Here is a 24,287-nt window from a genome sequence, read left to right as displayed (position 1 = left end):
TGCGATCAAATATCGATAAAATCCGACAAAGTTTCCGAGAATTTCACATCTGTGCATGGCGGAAGAAATGTGGCAATTGACTGCCTTATTCATTGCACGCTCTAATTGAATTATAATGATTTTTATGTGGCCAACTGTTTGGACTTCTATTTAGTTTCTTCTATTCACGAGGTGAATGTTTGATCGATCGATTGCTGGTTTAATGTTAACGATGCTGCACACAGACTGTTTTTTCCTCAGTGCCATGTGATAACAATGTGAAATATTCTCGGCTTTCTATTCAGTTCAGATTACAATTGATTGTGTGTTTGTATTTTTTTGCTTTGAATTGACTAATTAAATCGCTCTCTTATTGTTCTTATGCAGCGTATACACGATTCATTCATTATACAGCTCCGTGCCATGTGACAATTTTCATGCAAACTGTTTTGCCCGGTTTAATCACTTAAAAAGAAAAAGAAACCTGAACGATCACCGGCCATAAAAAAAGCATACATTCCAATAAATTAATGATGGTCTAATCTATTATGGCTATTAGCCATGTAATAATGCCAAAACGTCACTCGATTGCACCCTTCGTCGCACTAAACAAAATCATCATAATGAGAGACATTGTCAAACTCATATTACCGAGCTCTCGGTTGGTCTAGTTGTCATTGTCACGGTTGCGGTTTCGAAACTGCAACAATCATGTGTTATACATCGTTGCGTTGTGTTGGGTGGATAAATGGCTGGTTGGTTGGTTGGTCAAGTTGTTTTAGTGACGGGGTTTTCGTCTATCATTTCGAGTTTTTATCAAATAATTTTTGTGATATTTTTCATTCTCATTGGGCGCAATGTCCTAAATGGCTTTTTATATTTTCCTATGCGACGAAAGCGAAACCCAAATAATTTGCCTGCTTTTGCTGTTGTTGTTGATGGTGGTGGTGGTGTTCTTGTTGGTGTCGTTGCGTTTCTGCTGTTATTTGTTTTCAGGGAGTGTCAACTCCTGCGAATCGCACATTTATCCATAATAACTTCTAGTTAATAAAATGGAAGAAAACAAATGAAACGGACATTGTAAGCGAATAGAGAGAAAAAAACATATCAAGATCGGCTATCATTTTATCTGTATGGTATTTTCTCAATGGTTGGTTGGTTGGTTCGTTGATTCTTTTTTGGCGCGTAATTTAACTGTCGAATACTGTGGTTGTGGCCGTTGTCATTCTATTACCCAACTACTTTTTCTATCTGGCAATACGGCACAAAACCGAAGACACTCCGAATTCAAACCGCTATCATTCTACGTTCAAACAATCGCACGCATTTTACATTTGTGTCACATAAATCCAATTTTACGAACTTTCGCTTCGGTTCAGTGGCATATTTAACTAGAATAGCCATAGAGATAGTGGTGGATAAAAAAGTAGCAGAATGAAAAATTTGAATAAAATGCTTAATGATAAACATAAATAATCGCAGAGCAATGAAACGGTTGCCGAATGGCTGGACGGTTGTCCATGTGACAGGATACAAAGTGCGGACCAGAGAACGAACTAAAATAAAATGAAATTATTGTATTTTGCACGATTACCAAAATATGTGTTTTACGATTTGGGTGCCAATGCTGTACACTGTACAGTGTACACTATCTGGTGGCCGTTTGTTTTGATGTTTTTCGAACAAACGCGACAAACATAGATGGCAACAAATCTATTATGATAATGCTGGATACCAATATAAATTTATAGACAGATACACGCCACACAATGAAGCGAACGCGGTTGCTTTCCAAATGTGGAACAAGAGAGAGAGAGAGAGAGAGAGAGAGAGAAATAGAATGGAAGAGAGGTAGTAACTATGCCTGAAACAATTTTGTACACCACAGTAGATTTCCATTTTTGTGTGCATTAAATTCAGTGTTCAGTGGATTTAACACGCATGTTGCCTGTCATTTATACACAATCTGTGTTTCACATCCGTTCGATCCAGAGTGATTTTGTGATTTGGATGAAATGGTTTCGAATTGGCATAGCCAACGAAATCGGCCTTGCAATGAATGTGATGGCAATAATGGGCTGCCATGAACATTGCATACAGTCCAATTGACAGTATCCACTTGTTTTTGCCCAAATAAGAAGCCATCGATAAAAGTAGTAACACTAAATTCTAAGCAACAGCAACCATATCACACACAAATAAATAAATACAGAGAGACAGAGAGATGGGCAACAAATATGCGATTTATCACACGAAATCAACAATCATTCGTTTTTATTATCATGATTCCCTCTTCACTCATTGGTTTCTTGTCGCTTCTTTATTGTGATGTCGCACTTTATTACTGAATGGATATTCAAATGCATTTTATTCGAGGCCATCGATTTTTTGCGAATTCACATTTTCTCGATATTTTCTTTCTGTCACAATCCTAGTCGGCTCATGGTTGAGCTAACCAAGCCAGTACTATAACTGTGTGTTATGCTTTATATTTTTTCAAATTCACCGATTCAATCGTCTTTCTTATTCCGAGTCAAGCAAATTTTTATAAATTTCTAAATGTCATTGTTGCTGTAGAAATTCTCGGTTTTCTATTTCGCAGTACGTATTTGCGTGCATTTTCCTTTATGAAAATGCTTGATGTCAAATACTGTCGAAAGGAAAACGAAATGGTGCGAATACCTTGAAGACATGTATATTCTATGTGCGAAGGGCGAGTTTCGTTTTATTTTCCAATTTTTGTTGTTGGTATTTTTGCTATTTGTATCCGTGCATTCCTATGTCGAATCTATTTTGCTTTGTGATTCATTTTAATGAATTTTAACGCACAGAAAATTTCCACGGCTTTGAATCACTGTGAGTATAATAATAAAGGTTTTGTTGGTTTCTTTATCGATTTGAGTGTGTTAACATAGTCGAATACAATGAGCCACAAGTCGTGGCCAAAAATATTTCTTTGCCTGCTTCCCTCTCCTTCTTACTTTGCCACCTTAAGAATCTGAATAGAAGAATGATGAAACGCGCTCGGGCAAAAATGTCGTCAATGGTGCGACCATCAAGCAAATTCACTGATAAAACTTCCAAACGAAAACATAATTTATCGCGCAACAAACAGACATCCATCCATTTATATAAGAATATAATTAATATGATAACTATCTTGATGAATTGATTAAAATTATATGGGCACATCGGAACCGAAAAAGGAATGGCAAAACGAATGGACGGCCGAATGTTGGTTGGTTACATATAAACAGAGTCAAAGTACGACACTGGTATTTCATAGGCAATGGCCAAATTTATGGCTTTTATCGAAGATTGTTCGTTCTCCTTTCACATTTTATTCCCATTTTGTTCGTTGAATTCCAACATTTTTCGTCAGAATTTGCTACACTCTTTTTTTGGGAGGCGAGGTGGGGTGGGGTGGGGTGGGGTGACTCTGGCAAAATCCTCTTTTGCCATTACAGTCTACGTGAGTTTTACATATGGCTCGCATGGCGTTATCGCCATCGTGGTTGATTTGCAGTTCACTCATCGGTCAATTGTATTGAATTTGGTGATTTGTATGCTTTTTGCATCGAAAAATGAAACAGGCAGTAATTAATATCATTGCGACTTTGGATTTTTTGTCCCTATTCGTTCGGTTTCATTTTGGGTATTTTGCGCATGAACTTCATGCTGCGATAGAGAAATATACGCTCTACCTAATTGTTTCTGCGTATCTAACGCCACCATTTGTGAGCACATGCGAACAGAAACGAGAAGTGAATATGGTTGGTTGCCTATGAACGAAACAAAAAAAATCTGTCCAGAGACGACAAAAGACGTACGATGAACACATTGATTTATTTGAGATTTAGCGGTCAATTTGATAAATGGTGTCTATTCCATACTTTTGGAACGTGTCTTCTTTCACTGATTCGGCTCGCTCACTTTTTTTCATTGATGAAGCGCACAGTGCATTGCGTGTGCTATGCGCCTTATCTCCCTCTCTCTCTCTCTCTCTCTCTCTCTCTCTCTCTCTCTCTCTCTCTCTCTTTCCCGCCGTCACTATGATGATATGTGATTGTTATATATGTATGCGGTCGATCTCTGTCTCTCTATCTCTATCGGTGTGTATCAGCATATTTATCTCAATATCATGCTTGAAACGTTCCCTGAATAAATCCCTTTATTAGACTAATGGCCACCATTTTCGAATGGAATTTAATCGAAGTTCCACATGATTTATTTATACACGTATTCACATATGGAACACAATGTATCTCACAAATATTGACGCCAAACAATCAAACTAACGCAGACTGTGTATTAAGTCCATGGGAGAGAATCACATTGAAACACATACATACATACACGAAAATCGAACAATGATTTTTCTCAACTCACCAAATTGACATTTGTGCATTTTTACCATTGCCATCAATTTTAATACATTTGCATTGACACTTGTTTTTTGGTTTTGTTTATTTTCAATTTCTCTCTATTCTTGGTTATTTGCAGGTTATTGCCAAAATTTAGATGAATTAATACCAACATCGCATCATGACTCACCGACAGTTGTGCCGAAGTTCGTGTCGAGGGGACATTTGTACAAAGCCATCGTGGGCGACACGATAGAACTACCATGCAAAGTTCAAAATTTAGGTAACGAATACAAATTATCATGAAACTTCCTATCTCTATCTCATCTACGCAGAACAAATAACAGCCATAAAAAAACAAGGAGCTCCTAAATACGGTTCAGTCGTGTCAAAATGTATGTGCCACACAATTGTGCAAATATATTGGCACGACATTGCATCCCCGAATTTGAAAATCTATTGCGAATGATTCTGAATGCATGGCTAACAACGAAACGCAACGAGCACTTTGTTCCGATTCCGATGCCAAACGAATAATAGTTGGAATGTGTTCAAATAATTCAATCTATTATCCAACCTATTGCCATCTATTTTTCATTCAATGGTAACGCTTTTTTTTTCTGAAAAATTGAAAAAACAAGCTTTCTATTCCATCGAAATGGAAACAATTTTCGTTTTGTACATACCAACGTGATGTGATGAATGTCTCGAACGCTTAAGGAGAATCGAATTAATGTTTCAACTGATTTGGAACTATCACTCGATAACTGAATAGGTTGCAAAACAAACATTTGTATCGTTATCGCACAAAATCCATTATGAATTATCTTCACTAATAGCCATAACGTTTCACTTGTTGCTGTATTTTGCATTTATCGTATTTCGTTCATGTTGAACTTTTCGAAAATTTGCATTGCTAATCCGGTTATTTTTTTACATGTTCGGCAATAATTCTCAATTCGATGGATGCTGAAACCAAATTTGTTGAGCAAACGATGGACATTAACCTTATTGATGGTCCATGTCTGGCGCATAATGTCGGACACGTATTTCGTTGTGCTTTTCTGTGAAAATGTGGCAATCGAAGTTCTGATGCTATTATTTTACTTTTTAAACTATATATAGGCACGTTTGTTTTGTTATGGCGCCGAGGATCTAGTGTCATTTCAGCTGGCCATTTGAAAATTACTCGCGACGATAGATTTAAAATAGTCGACGATTATAATTTACAAATATCGAACGTTAAAACACAAGATGCCGGTGATTACATATGCCAAATCGGAGATCAAGAGACACGTGATCAAGTGCATACGGTCGAGATTTTAGGTGAGTTTAAAGAAGGGAAAATGTAATTCAAAATGGCCGTTGTTTGGCCGGAAGAGTGAACAGTATCATACACTTTTGGATGAGCAGCCAAAACCATCGTTGAATATTTTGGTTAGCGTACTTCATTTCATTTCGTTGGTAATTTTTTTCTCGTCTTCGATTGTGTTGCAAATGGGCCATTTTTGGTCAACGAGCCAACAGTTTGCTCGTCCTCAGTTCCAAACAACGATATAAATATATATATTTTTTTTTATTAGATTTTTTATTTGATTTAGGTAAAAAAAACAGTTTTTTTTTATAAAAAAAAAACCCAATGACTTTTTCTACCTATTAAGTTTCGATTTTACATTTTGATTTAAAAAAATAATTCATTTTAAATAGTATTTTCTCTTTTTCTTTTTACATTTGTAATATATGTACATACACCTTAATGCTAACGCTTACTAATTACATCCAATTATTTTTAGTTCCACCGACATTAAGAGCTGTACCGCAAAATGGACAGGTTGCTGCTCGAAAAGGTAGCACCGTTACATTGGAATGTAAAGCATCCGGTAACCCAGTGAGTGTGCTACATCCAGAACATTTCTCTCTCTCTCTCTCTCTTCCATTCAAAATGATTGTGTTTTAATTTGTGTTTCACATTTTCGTAGGTTCCATCAATTTACTGGTTTAAAAAGGTAATATGCGACAAAACATTAAATGACCACTTCAATATGTATAAAAACAGTAGCACACATTCCACCAATCACAACGATGTTTCACAACGATAAGTCGGTCGAAATCGGATATTCGATCCCTTTGGTCGAACGAGAAAATAGTTGTTATCGGTGGTTGTTGTCAGAGCAGTAGTTTGGTTACATCTCGTATGCATTGCACACAGATATCACACACACACACACACACACGTAACCATACTCAATGGACCAAATTAAAACTTAAATGGGCATAATTGAGCTACTTGACGGCATTTATACCTTTTCATAACAGTATAATAACATTATATGTACTCATTAAAACCCTAAAAGAGCACTAACACATACACACATATGCATTGGAATTTTTGTGCGAACCACACGAAAAATCACGTCATCGTGTGATTTCAATTTCGGTAATATTAATGGGAGGTTCAAGATTGTTCGTAGTTATTGGCTCGTAAGCGCTTCTTAGGGAAATCTACCTCCTCCCAACCTGTAATCACCATTAAATTCTCCTTACCTAAGCTTTTTTCTTCTCTCATTCTCTCCGTCTCTCTCGCCCCTTTATTTCCCCCATTCAAAACGACTGCAATTTAATACTGTGTTATTCGCTTTTTCGCAGGATATTTTTTCCGGATCAACTCATTTGTCGGACTCTTCAACTCTCATATTGGAACGAGTAGACCGTCATCATGCCGGCGTGTATCAATGCGCCGCCGATAACGGAGTACGAGAGCCGGTTTCCATGGATATAAATTTGACAATTTTATGTGAGTTTTGCTCAATGACCAATGACAAATTCCTACAGAATTGCAGTATTCCGTTGAATTGTTTTTTTTTCTTTTATTGCTTTTTCTTTTCTCGAGCGATTCTATATATTTTTGCTGCTATTTTTGCAATGTTTTGCTCGTGTCCACTTTATAATTTGTAAATGGAGTGTTTTGTATTTGTTTTATTTTGTTTTGTTTTCTTTTGTCTATTTTTGTTCTGCTGTTTTTGTGGTGCAGCATTCAATTTTGATGATTCTTAACGTTCCGTATTGTTTGCGCTCTTGCTGATAGATTCATGAAAACTAGATCAATTTAAACCAGGAAAAATGAGATGAAACAAACTTTTCAAATTTTTTATTCGATATTTATACATTTGGCTACTTTTCTGTCTTCATTTTATTTCGTGCAGCGCCACCGGAAATTACAGTCGAAAGAAGCTGGGTACACGCGGTATGTATTGTTGTTGTTTTTGTTGTGCAGTTGTTTTTTTTGTTCTTTCTTTTTTCAAATCAATGCGAATTTTCTTTTTTGGTTGCAGAGCGAAGGTTATGACATTGAATTGGCCTGTATAGTACATGGTGATGTTACTTCCGATGTAAGTACAAAAGCTGAATGAATCACATCATCCAACCGAATCCGATTCCATTCAATTCAATTCAATTGAATTTCTGTTATATTCGCACGTTAAAATCGAATTCGAACGCAAGCGAACGGGAGAAACGGCGACGGAAAGAAAACAGTCCCCCGACTCGAATGGCGAACTGTCGAAACAGGGACAGTGAGCAAAAGCAGAAGCAGAAGCAGAAGCAGTTGTGGATATGACACTGCAGATGTAATACTCGTGCTGATATTGCGACAATATTTTTGCTAGCACATTATTCTGCTTTGTTGTCGAAGCCAATCGAGTTTATGTTCTAGTTCGAACATTTATTATTACGCATCAATAGAATAATAAAATCATTCCGTCCGTTATATTCTATTTTTTTCTTCTCTATCTCTTTTTATCTTTCTATATTTGGTTTGCTTCTGTGCCTGATGTTTTGCGGTTTTGTGCTGTGTTGCGCGCACTCCATCATTCAACACATACAGATGATGTGGTATCAGAATTCATTTTTACTAGATCCCACGGACCGTAGATCGATGCAGTCTAAAGGTGATCGCTACACACTCACCATTCGCAATTTTCAACCATCCGATTTCGGAAATTACAGGTAACGTTGTGTGACCCTTAATTGAAAATTTACTATATCGAGAAATGTCAGCATCGTCTGAAGACTCTCTCTCTCTCTGCCATACCATATATTTTACGAACAATCATGTGACTTTCGAAGTTGAATAGTCCGTATAATTGGAATATTTCCGTTCTCGTTTTCTTTTTCTTTTTTTTTTCTTTTTGTGGTTTCTAATCTGCTTTTTCCTCTTCTGGATTTGGGAATCGTGAACCGACACAGCTGTGTGGCTGACAATGCTCTGGGCAGAACGAAAAAATATATTGAAATATCGGGTCGCCCTGGACCAGCCGAATTCATTTCACCGACATTCAGTGGCTCGCTTGAAGTATATAATTTGACATGGAGCGTTGAGTCGATTCCACCGCTGGAGGAAATCCGATTGTTATATCGACGATTAATGGTAAGCCAATTTTTGTTGGTACACAACAAACTATAACCTTCTACATGAAATGTATAGTTCTGTTCTGTTAAAAGGTGATTATAATCAAAGTGTCATTTACATTATCAGTGTATTGTCATTTTCATCAAATAATCCGCACTGAATAAACCACGAGTTCTGTGGAGAAATACAGAAATAGATTGTTTCTCATTTCTCCGCAATAGGAGTTTAAGTATGAATAGCTTTGGTGTTCAAATGAATCTTTGCCCCTTGTTGAATTTCCAACATAACAAAATCAATTCAATTCCAAAAAGAACCGGGTATAATGTTGAGAAAAACAGAACAATAGCTCTAAATTCCATGTAGTGCTAGAGAATAACAGTACACGAGCACGAACTCTGCCACACACACCACAACAACATCGATGATAATAACAACAGCTCTTGATGTTCATTTTGCAACGAATGTAAGCCGTTTCGATTAACCAACTCTAGTTAATTGCTGGTGTTTGTGTTTGCGCGTGCATATGTTACCGATACACAAGTGAAAATATTTGCCCAAAACACCGTGGGAGAGTTATGAAATCGCTGAAAAATCGAAATGCAATTTAGCTGAATTCAAATGATTTATTCCGAAATTGAAATTTTGACCACAATGGCTAAATAAAACAGCCATTTTGCGAATGATCAACATGGATTTCAATAGCAATCGATCGATAATAACAAGTGTATAGTTTCAACTAGAATGTTAATTAGTCTAATTGTAAAAATGATTCCATTGCTCATTGATTGATAGTGAGCATTGTATTAATGATTGAAATTTCTCTTTCATTGTTTGTGTGTTTTTGTTTCGATGTTTCTGCCTGCCCCATTTCATTTCGATTTTTTATATTTTCTCTCACCCTCTCTCTCTCTCTCTCTCTCTCTCTCTCTCTCTTTCTTTCTCTCGCTCTGTATAATCGAATGTATACGATTTGTGCGAACGCCAATGTATTCAATTGAACTGTGGACGATTGTGGACTCAATAGATGAACGAAACATATCAGCATCCGGGAAAATGGCACGATATTTTATTGATACCAACGTTGACTCGGTCCAATGGTAATCATTACGTTATGTCACATGTGATTCGGGGCTTGGAGGGAAATTCCGTATATGAAGCAATAGTTCAAGCGAAAAATCGCTACGGATGGAATGAGGTAAATGATTTCGTTAAAATTGTTAAATTAGGCAACCACAACGCAGCAGTAGCTCGAGCTGATCACCACGGTGTATCACTATGTCTCGCTCACTTTTGGGTTGGCTCGCCTGCTCGTTGCCGGTATGATTATGCGTGTGTTAAGTTGATGTCGAAAAACAAAATCAAATTTACAAATCGAAAGTGGAAGACGCAGCGAGTAAATGGTTTGGTTGTCGCAGTTCACTCAGAGAACTGACAGTGCTTTCAGCAACGGATCATTCGGTATGTGTTTGTTATACATTGAGCTGAGCATTGAACGAAAAAGGGCGCAGAGAGACAAATCAAATATGCGGGTAATTTAGGCATATTGTCGCAGCTAAAGCAAGCCGATCAAACGAAAAACCGGGGAGAAAAGCCTTCAAGTTTTCACATTTCGGAAATTCACCATTGTATTGGCCTGTGTTTACCATTCAGCCTCTATTTACTCAACGTATTACATTTGAATGGTTTGGAGCGAAATGTAATACAGAAAAGTTGAGCGGGAAAATGTCGATGATGAATGAGCGGAAAAGGGATAGCTATATAGTAAACTGTATAGTAAACTATATTGAACTATATAGCTATTCCAATGATAAAATTTGCCTATGTTTTTATATGGAGCACATGTTTATGCTATATTTAAGCGACATCTTGACGGTACACGCTGAATCATGAAACTTCTTTATAAATATACTGCCAACTACAAATGACAGCAACCAATGACAGCAACAATAGAACGTATTTGTATTGCAAAATACTTCCACCTTGCAGATGGCGCCAAACCAAACGTCATTCTAGTCATTTTTCTCATTGGCTATTCCTTTTCATTTGACATTTTTCCGCTCAACTTTTCTGTATTACATTTTCGCTCCAAACCATTCATTCGTTTACATGCTCCTTTTTAAAAGCAATTTTCGAAAGGAAAACAAAATGGGAAAAAGACCGGCCCGACGGAGATAGACACAAAAACCACCTGCTCTAAGAGAAGCCATTAAAATACATAACAGTTCTGCTGAAGGATTTGTTACACTGGCTGGATTGGGAGTGAAAAAAAAAGAATCGGACTTTGATTTTGTTTGTTGAATTACTTAAAAGTAAAAAAGGAATTTCCGTGCGTATTTGTGTCAACTCACAGCATGCATGGAAATGCTGCCTAATACACGCATATCCAATACTATTTGTTCAATGCTTTAATATACATTTGTTCTTTCTCGTTCGACATGTTTGTATCTTTTTCGACTTCGTTGGGACTTTGCGGCGGATTTTCGCTTTATCACTTTTGCTCAACATCAAATTTAGATAAGTGATATTCATCAGTTCTACACGAGAAGCCATGAGCATCCCATTCAAGTCGACGATATGGAATACAAAATGCAGCCATCAACTGCACGTAAATCAATACCAACCATCTCCGGCTTGACGCTGACCATCCTTTGGCTGACCTTTCACCAAATTCAATAATTTCATTCAATGTGATTTTTTCCTATTAATATAATTACCACATCAACAGAACAAATATTTATTGACTTAGATTTAACAGAAGAAAAAAAGAAAAAAAAATGGAAATAGACAGAAAAGAGATAATGTCAAAATGCATGTTGCAATAAAACATTCTCCAACACGGGAAATCGAATAACTGATAGACATTTTAGTAAGATTATTAGAATATAAGTTATTTATTACAGTAAGTGTAAGGATATGAATCCAATTTGATGAGGCCGACTTATGAAAAAGTAGGTTTATGAATCTAGAACATAGAGAAACGAAGAAAAAAACAACGTAGCGAATATTTATCGCTAATGGATGCCGAAATTATTGCAATCAAAGGGAAAATCTATTAAAATCGGTGCAAAAATGAAATAAACAAACGAGCCCAATGTGGCAAAACAAATGAGTACGCGTGTAAAACAAAACCATTTGATCAATTTTATTTTATCAGATCAGCAACTATTTCCATTAATAGATAAACGCTGCATTGCACACAAAAAAACGAATACTCACGACAAGAATATTATGTATAAACGTTTTTTTTTTTCAAATTATTCGTTTATAATTTTAAAGGATGATCAAAATCGATACCTGCAATGAACAAATTCCACCCGTCCTCATTGTCAAGTTGGGTTGGTAACACGATTGATCCGCTTAAATAAAAACGAGCCTAATAGAAAATTTTGAAAATAATCAACCCCATTGTCTAGGACCGAATCAAATTGGCAATTTCAATAGAATCTCACGAATGTTTTTACTTCATTTGGAATTGTTTCTTCTTCGGTGAAGTCGTAAAAAGAAGCATCTCAACTGAAACGAAGCTTTTATATTGGTTTTGGTCATTTCGCACATAAATACAGCTCTAAACACTGTACACTGAATGATTTAGTTTTGGCATGGGATCCAGCTAAAGACCTAACGAATGTAGCTCTACACAATGAAGCAGAATTATCAAAAGCAAAAAATGCATGTTGCGCTGCAGTATTGCGTTCGAACAAACAATGAAACGATGCATTAATTTGTAAGTAAACATAATTTGTAAGAATAAACCATTGGAAATTTGAATTTTAACACGTAAATTTAGAAGAGAGAATTACTCAATATGACAATTGAGAGCAAATGTATTATACATTAAACACCATAGAATAGATAAGATGCGTTGAATGAACATCAAGTTCTACTGTGCGATAAGTACACCACTTTTCAACCGGAAAATTTAAATGGCTTTAGAATATAGATTTGTAACTATGTTTGAAATGATTAACCATAATATGCCCAATAAAATACATGGCATTTATAAATGTTAAAATTCGTCGAAATAGAGCGAATAGCAGAATGTCATCAACACCCCATTTGACATATATGAATAAGCGATGAAAGACAACAGAACCAAATCACAGATCATTCAAAACATTGACATAACTATAGTAAATTTGGAAATGCAGTTGAATTCATATTGACCGAGTATATTGTGTTGTCAGTTCAGTGTCAACTAAACTCAATGCAAAGATAAATGCGTGTTTTTCCAAACGAAATATACTCGTATTTGTTTTGTAAAATCACAAATATACAAATATGCAACCACTGGATCCATAATGTCTTGTTTTGAAAAAAAGGAGTCACAATCCGATATTTTCACGTATGTATACCGATGAGGAAGAAAATCGAAAATATAGAAAAACATTTTTTCCTTCGTAAGAGCACATTTCAACTAAAAAAAAACACCGAAAAACCGCATTTTACTAAAATAAAATAAAATAAAACCAAACATTTCCCGACTACATTACGTTAACTAGAGTATGTTGCATTGAAATCCATTAAGATTCGTACACAAAATACGCACTTTGATCTCCGCAGGAAGTCATCGAAGCCAACAATAGCAAAATGTACGAAAACGAAAAAAAAAATTAGAAGGAAAGAAAAGCAATTTCTCTTTTTTGTTGTTGAATTTGTTTATTTAAATTTTTTATTTAGAATCTTACGTGTAATTATAAATTTAGAAGAAAAAACCCACAAAAATGTGAATTAATTTCTCACAAAAATATTTGGTAACGATAATTTCATATATAAACCAGTACTGACTAGACGTCAAAACCAAAAAAATAAATAAAAAATAAAAAAGATGTTATATGCGCAAGAAATAGAGAATAAATGTATAAAAAAGGCTAATTAACGTACCTACAGATAAAATTTGTATAAGGCGGTATTAAATTCGTATGTATCTGTCGTATTTGGTTCAGTTAATATCAGATTAAATAAAAGAAAGAAAATAAAAACCATTCAGAATAATATTTTTTATTGAAGACAAAATAAAACACATGCAAGACTACATATTAAATTAATGTGAGAGAAAATGAGACACAAATCAGTATTGATGGAATGGAATAATTTTTTTGATGAGGTAAAGATATATGGTGCATGAAACGCAGTAGCAATTCGTAATTTGTTATATAAATTAAAACAGAATTAAGCAAAGAAAAGTAATGAACAACAACAACAAAATGATAATTAAAGCAATGCACGACTTTCAAATGTTGTATTCATCGTCGCGCAACTCTGTCAATTTGTTGGTGACACTCCGCCACGTGCATCAGACGAACGGTTTTTCATACTGCACATGCAAAAAGAATGAATTCAATTCATTCCAACCTCTCTCCACTTGAAGAAAAAAATAAACTGCAGCAACACACACACATTTCCAAACATCATGTGCAGCTGCACGTGTGTCAAAACGACGAAAATGAACAATATACAATAAACATTTTTCAATTCGGAAAATATTTCATAAGCAAAATAAATGCGATTTAACGAGGTTACTGTTGATAGCTTACCAAACAAAATCGAATCATTAGCCAAACCAAATTAAACCAGCAAAAAAAAAACACACACACACACAGAGGAACTAAAAGGCGAATAAAATGATTAAACTTTGAAATGGCCAAAACAAATACAAAACCACAAAATGGAGTTAACGGACCGAATCGAATAATTTGCCATTGAATACAAAAAAAGAGCACGGAGACAGGGAGAGAGAATTTCAAGTGGTGCAATCGATACACGATGAAATTGAAAGCAATTGATAGAAAGAAAGAATAAGTGCGCAAATGAAGTCAATATAATTATTATTCGAATAATAACAATGGATACCAGACTAACACAAAAATATTCAAATAAATACAAAAAAAACTATCTTACCTTCTTTGTTTCTTGTCTGTTTTGGAAGGATTGGTTGCATTCGAAGATACAAATCCATTTGTTTTGCTCAATGACAAACCTCAAAAAGTAAGTATTTGTTTCTTATAATTGGTGTGTGTGTGTGTGAGAGAGTTTTTTTTCGCATGCTTTCGCCGTACCTACCACAAACAAAAACTGATTGCAATCGAATTTCACGCATGGAAAAATGGGTTTATTTTCCATAGGCTTGCTGCCATGTGATAGCCGATAGCCTCTTGTTTTTAATTGAAAAAAATTTATATCAATTGGATACAAATTCAATCCCGTTTTCAACCGAGACACACAAACAAACAAACAAAAAATCTATCGAAAGCAACCCGAAATTTTCCGATTGTTTTTTTCAAATAGCTTTGCTCTGTTGCACCCCATTTTGTTTGGCACCATTGCTTTTTTATATTTAATTAAAAAAAGTGTGATTTCGATTTTTCACCTGTGTTAAATTCGATAATACTAACATTGGCAACGTATCAAATTATTGCTTTTACTATAGTTATACCAAAATGAATTAGTTGGAAATATTTGAAATTTAATTACTTTGTGCTATGGAATCGTTCGCTTTTGTATAGGCCACATTCAATGAATTCCAATTGTATCGGTTGCATAAGCAATACAATCACCACATAATCATATTCATTTGTGTAAAATGCGGGAAAAACGATGTGTCCCTATCTTCATTTAAAATCAATGCAAAGTTTTGATCCTATTTATGAAATCGGTAAACATTTTTTTTTTTCATTTCGCATGGACGCGTTTTTTCCCGGACCGACAGATTGCTTGTTTTTTTGAATAAATATCAAATAGTGATGCGCCACAGCAGCGACACATTTTCACTTAATTTACGTGGATTGTGGTAACAAACTCGATCTAAACCGCTATGAATGACCATTCATAAACAAATGCCGACATTAAATCCGCTCGTAATTGCATTCACACTGTATCAAAATCGTAGTGTCACCTCACCTCACCTCACCTCACCTCACCTCACCTCACCCGCACTTACCTCATTCCCTCTCACTGATATGCATCCATTCACACACTCAGTGAACAACATAAACTCGTTTTTGTCGCATTTTATTTACTTAATATGCTAGTAAAAAAAACATATAAATAAACATGAAAAAAAGAGTTTAAAAAAATGGTTTGATTTCAGGTTCCATTAACAAAAGCGTGATATTCTGAAAGTATTCCCTTTTTCCCTCATCTCGTCAATTTTCCATCACAATGTGATAATTTTGGTGGTGAATTTTCCAGGTTGGTTTTGTTGGCGTTGTTGGTATTGTTGATGATGTGGTTGTTTTTTTTTTCTTCCGGGTTTCCTTTAATCTGATATCTCATTATCAATATCGGCTATAAACTTTTTGAGTGCTTGTGATCGTTTCTCGCGAGCTGCTTGTTTTTCTGATCGTTCAAACATTTCCGATTCCAAATCTTCTAAGCGAGCTTTGCTTGCTTTGGCACGCAAGCTTGCACCTGAGTCATCAGTGGTGGCTGTTAGCGAGCTCCACTTTGTAATGGCAACCGGTTCGGTTTCTTCCTCTCGGCGGCTAGACAACTGAATTGAAAGATAATGTGTCAGGATGCAACGCATTGGAAATTCAAATCAAATCAATTTTATTCACCGCCAAACGACTGGCTGTACAGCGTACATTTTAGGTATATACATACAATAGCATTATGGCAAATTATAAATGGAAACATAATGTTTTGCAAAACGGCAATTCAGCTAAATTAGGTGTAATATGCAAGTAAATCATAAAATCAATGTAACAATGTAAGTAAATAGTTAAATGTTTTGAATCCATAAATAAATAAAGAAACAGGTAACTAAACTGAAAGCTAATATAGTAAGCATAAAAAAAGGTAAGCAATGCCAAGTTAACAAAGCAAAAATAGCATAGTCCATTTAAATATTAAAATAACATTTCAAAATTGTAGTCAGTCTAGGTTCAAAAGATTGTCAGCTGGCAGGCCTCAGTCTCTCAAGCGCATCAAAGTAAATCCACAGAACGTAGAGAGCTTACCTTATATGAGCTCTTCTTTATCGAGCTGCCCGATTTGGCGAAGCTGTCATCAACAGCTGAATCAAAATCGGACACGGCAGCACGGCCACGACGCTTGAATGAATCTACGGTATCATCAAAATCGATATCATCGGAGAAATTTGCAACTTTAGTTTTATTGGCGCGAATTTTGCTTAACGTCGATTTAAACTGAAAATTGATAAAATCTTGAGATAGAGCGTTATTTGCAAACATGAAATATTCATTCGGTTAAAATATGGCCATTGAACGCCCGTCCAAAAATGAACCAACGAATACCTCGTCATCGAATTCACGAATAGTTTCGCCAATGGAACTTTTTGGCACACGAGCACCGCGTACATCAAAAAATGAGTCATCGTTCGTAATGACACGTTCGGCACGACGTCTGGCATCGTTTAATGGCGTATCGTCGAATGGTGTTCGGGCCTCGCGGCTTGGGCTAAACAATGATGTTGGTTTCGGTGATTCGAAGCGGTCTGTAGTCAATGGTCTAAAAATGATAATCATCAATCGGGTAAATCTCAGCATTCTTGAATGGTGGCTCAAAGATAAATTAAAACAGGTGTGTCAATTTTTTTTTACCTTCCGTAATATTTACGGTCCAAATTATCCAACGTTGGTTTATAATAATTTTGGCTTGCATTATAGTTTGAGTCATAAATGCGAGTTCTGCGAGCTCCTCTCAATCCAGGCCGTGACATTTTGTTTTATTTCTGTCTAATATAAAATGATTTGAAAATGAGATACGCGTTATAAATAACTTTTGAATGAGGCGAGAGGAGGAGATGAAAGAAAGGGAAAATAAAAGTTATAAATCGCCGCAGCACCCAATTGAAACGCGACATGATGTATGAATCTGGCTGACAACGTTGACTTTCGGAAAAATAAAGTTTAAAAACACACACACACACACTGAATCATTTCAAATAAGATGATGAAATGTAAACATTCGGGGATTACAATCCCATAATAAATGACAGCGCATTACGAAAAGCATATTCATCTTGTTTCAACATTTTCTCGTGAAACAACCAACATTAACCACTGATGAGCTTTCGCAATTCAAAAAAAGCGCTGTCTCTCCGCGGGTGTCGCGTGATTCATTTGATCGATGTTAGTTTCATGTCTCGCATCCTATTCCCAAAAAAATTAATGTTCCTCAATATATTTTACGTTATCAAGTGCAATTTTTAGACGAACAATTGTCTCTCTGTTTCCCCCCTCGCTAGCAATTCTCATCCGCATATTCATTTGTAATGGTATTCAACCGGACTCGCAAACTTACTATTCTCCTCTCGCTCTCTTTCATTCTTACTTTCAATACTTCAATTGGCAAATCGACAGTGCTATTTTTACGAAGAGCCGCGCTCATTCTGATAATAAAGCGGGTGACAAGATAAAACGGACATTTGTACATTTTTCGTTTCGTTCGAATTTCCCCAAACAACCACAGCAAACATTCCACAACAACGCGCAGCTCATTTGCGCGTTCTCACTTCACACATTCGATTCGTTCATAGTGTATTTTCGTTCTCAAAACATACAAACACATACGCATACGCGATAAATGATGTGAAAGGAAGAACGAAACCGACACCAGAAACAACCGTGTGCTATCGAATCAAAGTGTATTGCATAAAAATAGAAACGGCTCGGTGTAAATTCTTTATAAATAAATCCAACGCATCACAACAACATTCTATTTCACTAGCAATTTCACATGCACGGGCCAAACACTCATCGCGAAAAAAAGGCGAACAATAATATAATTGGTGTTTGGTATATGCAAAGAAAACTCATGAGATATCCTAATCAATTGCTTTTTCTCGCATACCGTTGATCCCCTTTCAATGGAATTCAAAGGGTTAATTCATGGTTCGATTTATGGACCGAACAATGGAATAAGCCACTTCTCATTCATGAGTAGTAATGCCTTGACGATAGTAAATACTGGAAGAATCACTTTTCCTGTGTCCAATTCAAACTATAGAATAGATTTTTGGTCAAGCGATTCCAAACACCGGTTGAATGGTAAGATATTTTTGCCGCACTCAATGACATTGAAGGCCTACAAGATCCAGCCAATTCTGTTTTACTGAACCAAACCATAAATTTTCTACGGACGGACACATTCATGTTTAATTTCTTTTCATCGCTTTCCATTAGTAACCCTTTACCACACACAAACACACAAACAATTCATTTATACCAAGAAAATCAACTGAACCCGTTCCTTTTCGGGTGATGCCACCAAATCAATTCGTCAAATATCGTTTTTTGTGCCTCGCTAGCTATTCTTTTTATTGATGACTTTCAATGGTATTGTTCGTCAAAAATTTCAATTCGAAATTTATGGAAAAACGTTTTCTATCTCAATACCAAATGAATTCCAACAAAACACACAATTTTCCAAACTTTTCACTTTATCATTTCAGCACGGTGGTGTGGTTTGTATATGCTTACAATTCTTTGTTGAATTTTTTCGAAATAAGAGGTGGGAAAACATTAAACACACTTTAACGATGAAATAAAAAAAAAAACTGAGAATTATACCTACCGAGTGAAATGAAACAATAAATTGAAAAAAAATTCGCAGGGCAAAATGAACGAATAAGTGAACGTTTGGTACGCTTGGATGTGACAAGGAAGAAATAAAACCAAAAAGAAATTCTTTGAGTATGTCAAAAAAAATTCTATAACTTTATCGTTCGATTAATTTCATATGACTGACTTCCGTCGATGTGAAACAATCGATGCTGAGACTCGAAAAAATGTTGCGTTTAGCCGCAAACACGTTCTTTCAAACTCGCTATTTGTTTTCTCTTTTTTTCTCAGATCATCATGCCGTTCACGCTGTTGCCGCTTGCCGTTTCATTCTTGAATCATCCCGGCGGAATCTTAGTCAGAGATGCGGAGCAGCGTTGGCTCAAATAAGATACCAAAAATAAATAAATAAAAGAAAAATCAGTTGAAATGAATTAACACACAAACACACAGAGGCACACACGCACAACGCTGAGCGGATGGTACCGGGTCAATCGGCACCTTGTTACGTATGACGTCAATACATTCAGGCTGCCGTTTCTGCGTTCAAATTATTCCATCAAACGAATCTCACCGGTTTAACTAATCCGAATGTAATCGAATCAACTGATAATCCAAACTGAATTTTCTACAATCAATTGGTTGATATAACTGCTCATGAAACTGCAAGGTATTTGGCTTTTGGTTCAAGCACCTCGATCGCTTTCGACATAAATTCAATGATTCGACTTTTTGTGTTGAAATCAGGTATTTGGTTAGAAAACAGGGTGTGAAATTATTTGAAGATTCGATTATTTTCAACTAATTATGAACGGATAAAAAAACTACTAGAGAAAATGGCCAATGAAAAGGCGACCACTATTTAATTGTCGTCTTTTGAGCGATTTGCACCGTTTGTGTTGTCAGTTACATTTGCTTTGATGCTTTTTCCTATGAATTTTACCTTTCGTGAAATGAATAATAATAATCGTCATCTCGCCCAAGCGAAATTGTGTGAGTAATCGGGTCGGAGAGCATAAAATCGACCAAGACGTCAGAAATTTTTATAGAATTTTGGCTTCACTTGCAAAATGTTGTGGCGGCAAAAGAGTGTGCAGGTGCACACACATATTCACCCACGCAAACACTACAACGGTCGGTTGTTTGTGAATGTTAACGCAACTCATTTCATTCTATTTTCATCCAAACACACATTCAATTAACTATGAACGAGAGAGAAGAGTTTGTGTGGCTGGTAAACATGTGTATATAATCAAGTGCCTAGACCGTTTATTACCTCAGGTTTCCACCGACGTACGATCTCCGTTGATGTCACACAAAATACGTAGATGGAACCGCATCAATTCATATGTTGGATGTGATGTTATTTTGCGGCGATAACGCAATTTTATCACGAGTGCATTTCACTGAATGATATGATGGATGACACCTCGGATTGCATGGGATGATATATTTATTGACGATTTAATATGCGTCATGACCGAAAATTTATGACAATTTAGCAAACGGAAAGCGAAAAAACAATAGTCACTCCTTCGGGTTTGAAGCACACTGGCCTGTCCTGGCCATTGATTACGTATAAATCTATTTTAAGCACTTTGAATATACGTTCACATACTCACTAATAGCAAAGTGATTTTTTCTAGTTTGCATTTGTATTCATTTGAGCAACCAAAAGCGTTTCCCTTCGATCCAATTAAAAGTGGAGTTCAGCGATTGTGTGTTAAAGTTTTATTGAGCGCAACAAAGAGGATCGCATCCATGTATTTCATAATAATGACTTTATTTATTATAACTCGTTAGCAGCTTGTTGGCAGTATAAGGTTCCCACGAAAAATACTTACACATTTTAGAGGAAAATTTCAAGATTCCCCATTTACATCTGTCATATTTCATTCATATGCTGGAAATGATTGTACGTAAGATTTAACTTTAATCTCGATGCAGCTATTTAAAGAAATCTAAGTTATGTTCGATTCTCATGCAAATGAATACAAGATTCAGAGTTCAAGTCAGAGAAATAACGGTATGAAAAATACCGCCGACTGTTTATTTATTGAGTTTTTATTCGTAAATTAATTTTTACTTTGTTTTATGTGCGAAGTTGAGGAAATTTCTTTGTTAAATAGTTTTAAAGTGTCAGTTTTATTTTCTTGCCTAATAGTTAATGAGGTTAATTTTCACTAAAATCATATTCAAAAATAGAATGAGAACAATGTGACTGTATCCAAATGTTAAATTTCATTATAGTCCCTTCCTTTAGTTTGTTCTATCCGTATTTTTTTCTATCTTGTGAAGAGTTTTGCAAATGCATCTAGTCTATTCGGTTGTTATCGATTTCAATTCATAATGCTTTTGTATGAGTTTTGCCGGTTTTTTTTTCCCACTGCATTTCCAGTTAGATTAATGTCCGTTCCATTTCTAACGTTTCTCTACTCATTAACTGTATGTTGAATTGTTGTTGTTTGTTGGTTGAGTATATAGAGAAGAATAGATAAATAATTCGAACAATAGTAAGAGGTTAGTTGTTTACAATTTTCAATAGTTTGACGATAAATTGGGCTGCTGTTGCATTTGTTTTGTTTTTTTTATACCATCGTGTTTTTTTTCATTTTTGATAACATTATTCATCTTATTTACTACATAATGATTTTATTTTTAATCGTAAAATGCTCTTTTCTTAAATAAAAATTACTTGCACTTGACCATTTGTTTCTCTTTTCTTCAATGTTATTTGTTTCATCTCGGTCTTATTCTTTCGCATTTTTTATTTGAAAATGTCTGTATTTGTTAGTATTTTTTTAAAAATCAATTCACTATATTGCATGTTTTGCCCTTTCCTTTCATCTATTTATTTATCATTATGATTTTTTTATTGCCATTACTCTTCATTGTTTGTATATATATATATATACTTAAAATATGTTTGGAAAATTTCCGAACATGTAAAAACCGGCATGGAGTGAAGCATTAGAATATTTGGTAAAAATTAAAAAAAAAACAATGTTAAGCCTGGCGTTTACGACGCAATTTTTCACAAATCTTTTTGTATCTTGACTAATAAGTGTCCTAAACATTTCGGTTAATCTACACGTGCTATGTTGTTGCTGTCGCTTTTCCCTCAATAAATTTTCATTTATTGTGTTAAAACATACAGGCTTTGACAATGACACCGATTGCCAGTTTACGGTTGTAAAAACCGACAACTCCACTATTTTCGAAAAGAGTGTTATTTTTTTTCTTCGCTACATTATGTGTTGTGCAAAAAAAATCTTATTTCATTAGGAGATTATACAATGTTTTCATTAATTATGCTTGCAAACGAATATATTTTCTTTCCGTTGACGAAGTCGGAATATTTCATAAATATTTCTCATGTTTTTATTTCATTTAGTCATTTGGGGCCATATTCCAAGGCATGTACATAAGGAGCAACTAAGATGACAATGAAAAGATGACGCAAATTTGTGCCAGTTTTAGTTGGTGTGCTCACATATAAGTGACAACCGACATGATATTCGTTGCATTGCCCGCCTTTTACTATGTACGTGCCTTGTTGTAATCTTACAATTTTGCACAATCGTTGATGCTTCTTTGTCAAAGTCATTATGGCCGAAAAATATTACCGCAAAATTACGAACTAAATTCTATAAAAATAGTTATTGTTTCTAAAATAATATCCGGCATTCCATTTCTTCAGGTTCCACAAAATGTCCACAGAAACTTCTTTTGCTGGTGCTGGTGCTGCTGCTGTTGTTGCTTCTGCTGTTATAAATATTGTTCGAAATTGCATACGCCGCGGGGGCATTAAATAATCATTAAAAATAATCAATCCAATTACGGATCGGTGTGTGTTTTTGAATTGTGTGTGAATTTGAGTATGTGTACGGTCATAATTGCTTTGAATCTAAAATTCATTACATTCTCTTTTTTTTAAATTCATTTATCAGCGAGTGGGTACATTGAGTGCAATAAAATATCTATGAAATTGGCTCTTTTTTGATGTTCGGAAAACTGTTTAAAATCGAGGCCAAAAATAACCAAACTATTTTCTCATACAGAAAGACACACAAAGTGTGAGTAGAGAATTTTGGTTACCAAGGCCAGGCACAAGTGCACGCCAGAAAATGAGTCGCATCGTCTGTGGTGTCACACAAATACACAAAAAAAAGAAATAACATCAACATGGACACAATGACTGCAGTTCAGTTAGTTTTTCATGTTTTTTAAGCTTATTTTTCTGGTGAATTGTATGGGTTGTCAAATTATTCATACTCTCACGGTCATAATCATGTTTCATTTGTAAACGCTGACTATAGCGGTGATCTGACAGCCGTGTTTTTCGATTGGCTATTTTTAGCGTGCATGTTTTGGTTGCATTGACTTCAATTTTTAAATATACATCTATTCAACAACTCAATTTTATTGAATGCATTGAAAATGGTGACAAATGTGTGTTACCCACGACGACAACAGCAAGAAAATTAAAAACAGAATCCGAAAGGCAAACGGCATGCGAACGGATTCAATGAAACAATTATAATGGTTGCTGAACTGAGCGGGAACAAGGTAGGTCGTTTTCATTAAAAAATTTGGATTCAGAGAGTTTTCAGGCTGGCACAAAGCAAAAATTAGACGTCACGTTTTTTATTTTATTTTTATATATTCCTTCTACGGGATGTGCAAATAAGACACTGATGCACGTTGGATGATATCAATCCGAACTAACTATCATTACCATCCCGACAAGAAATTTGCGAATAATCGCATTGCGGATAGTTGGCGAGTACCATGCGAATACTCTGAAATGTCATGCGCAGCCAACTTCAGGTTGGAACTGTACTGTTGTTCGCAGCGCGAATAGTCGCAGGGTATTCAGCGATAACATTTTGCGGCAACTTTTATTGTGGATTCCTATTCGCATTGCGAGTATCCGCGGATATGCGACGGAGTGTCGGCGTACACCTACTTTACCGCAAATTTCTCGTCGGGCATAATCCGCTGTTAAATGGC

General features: G+C 35.6%; 2 protein-coding genes across 5 annotated transcripts in view; one reads left to right on the top strand and one right to left on the bottom strand.

Moving 5' to 3' along the window:
- Positions 1-15,075, top strand: part of LOC129574258 (limbic system-associated membrane protein) — a 53,939-nt gene extending 38,864 nt beyond the window's left edge. For both annotated transcript variants that reach the window (XM_055456040.1, XM_055456038.1), the window contains exons 3-13: positions 4,483-4,626; positions 5,469-5,669; positions 6,137-6,231; positions 6,323-6,349; positions 6,990-7,137; positions 7,547-7,587; positions 7,676-7,732; positions 8,227-8,348; positions 8,589-8,769; positions 9,776-9,946; positions 11,266-15,075. In XM_055456040.1, coding sequence (XP_055312015.1) covers positions 4,483-4,626; positions 5,469-5,669; positions 6,137-6,231; positions 6,323-6,349; positions 6,990-7,137; positions 7,547-7,587; positions 7,676-7,732; positions 8,227-8,348; positions 8,589-8,769; positions 9,776-9,946; positions 11,266-11,427 — 1,349 coding nt within the window. In that variant the 3' untranslated portion in view covers positions 11,428-15,075. The remainder of the gene's footprint in view (positions 1-4,482; positions 4,627-5,468; positions 5,670-6,136; positions 6,232-6,322; positions 6,350-6,989; positions 7,138-7,546; positions 7,588-7,675; positions 7,733-8,226; positions 8,349-8,588; positions 8,770-9,775; positions 9,947-11,265) is intronic.
- Positions 15,076-15,743: 668 nt separating this feature from the next.
- On the bottom strand, positions 15,744-19,480 carry LOC129574259 (uncharacterized). Of its 3 annotated transcripts, none has more exons than XM_055456043.1 (5): positions 19,194-19,480; positions 17,313-17,447; positions 17,007-17,220; positions 16,710-16,898; positions 15,744-16,240 (listed from the first exon to the last, which is right to left on the bottom strand). In XM_055456043.1, exons 2-5 carry the CDS (start codon positions 17,429-17,431, stop codon positions 16,007-16,009), a joined length of 756 nt encoding a protein of 251 aa, XP_055312018.1. In that variant the 5' UTR covers positions 17,432-17,447; positions 19,194-19,480; the 3' UTR covers positions 15,744-16,006. The 3 variants fall into 3 exon arrangements, with proteins under 3 accessions (XP_055312018.1, XP_055312017.1, XP_055312016.1); XM_055456042.1 differs by having other exon boundaries at positions 17,313-17,443; positions 19,288-19,480; XM_055456041.1 differs by having other exon boundaries at positions 19,288-19,478.
- Positions 19,481-24,287: the final 4,807 nt, after the last annotated feature.

Source organism: Sitodiplosis mosellana, unplaced genomic scaffold, assembly GCF_009176505.1.
Source record: "Sitodiplosis mosellana isolate CC-2019 unplaced genomic scaffold, AAFC_SMos_1.0 Smas_scaffold_6150, whole genome shotgun sequence".
NCBI lineage: Eukaryota > Metazoa > Arthropoda > Insecta > Diptera > Cecidomyiidae > Sitodiplosis > Sitodiplosis mosellana.
The sequence above is the reverse complement of the archived record's forward strand: the minus strand, read 5'-3'. Positions and strand labels throughout refer to the sequence as shown.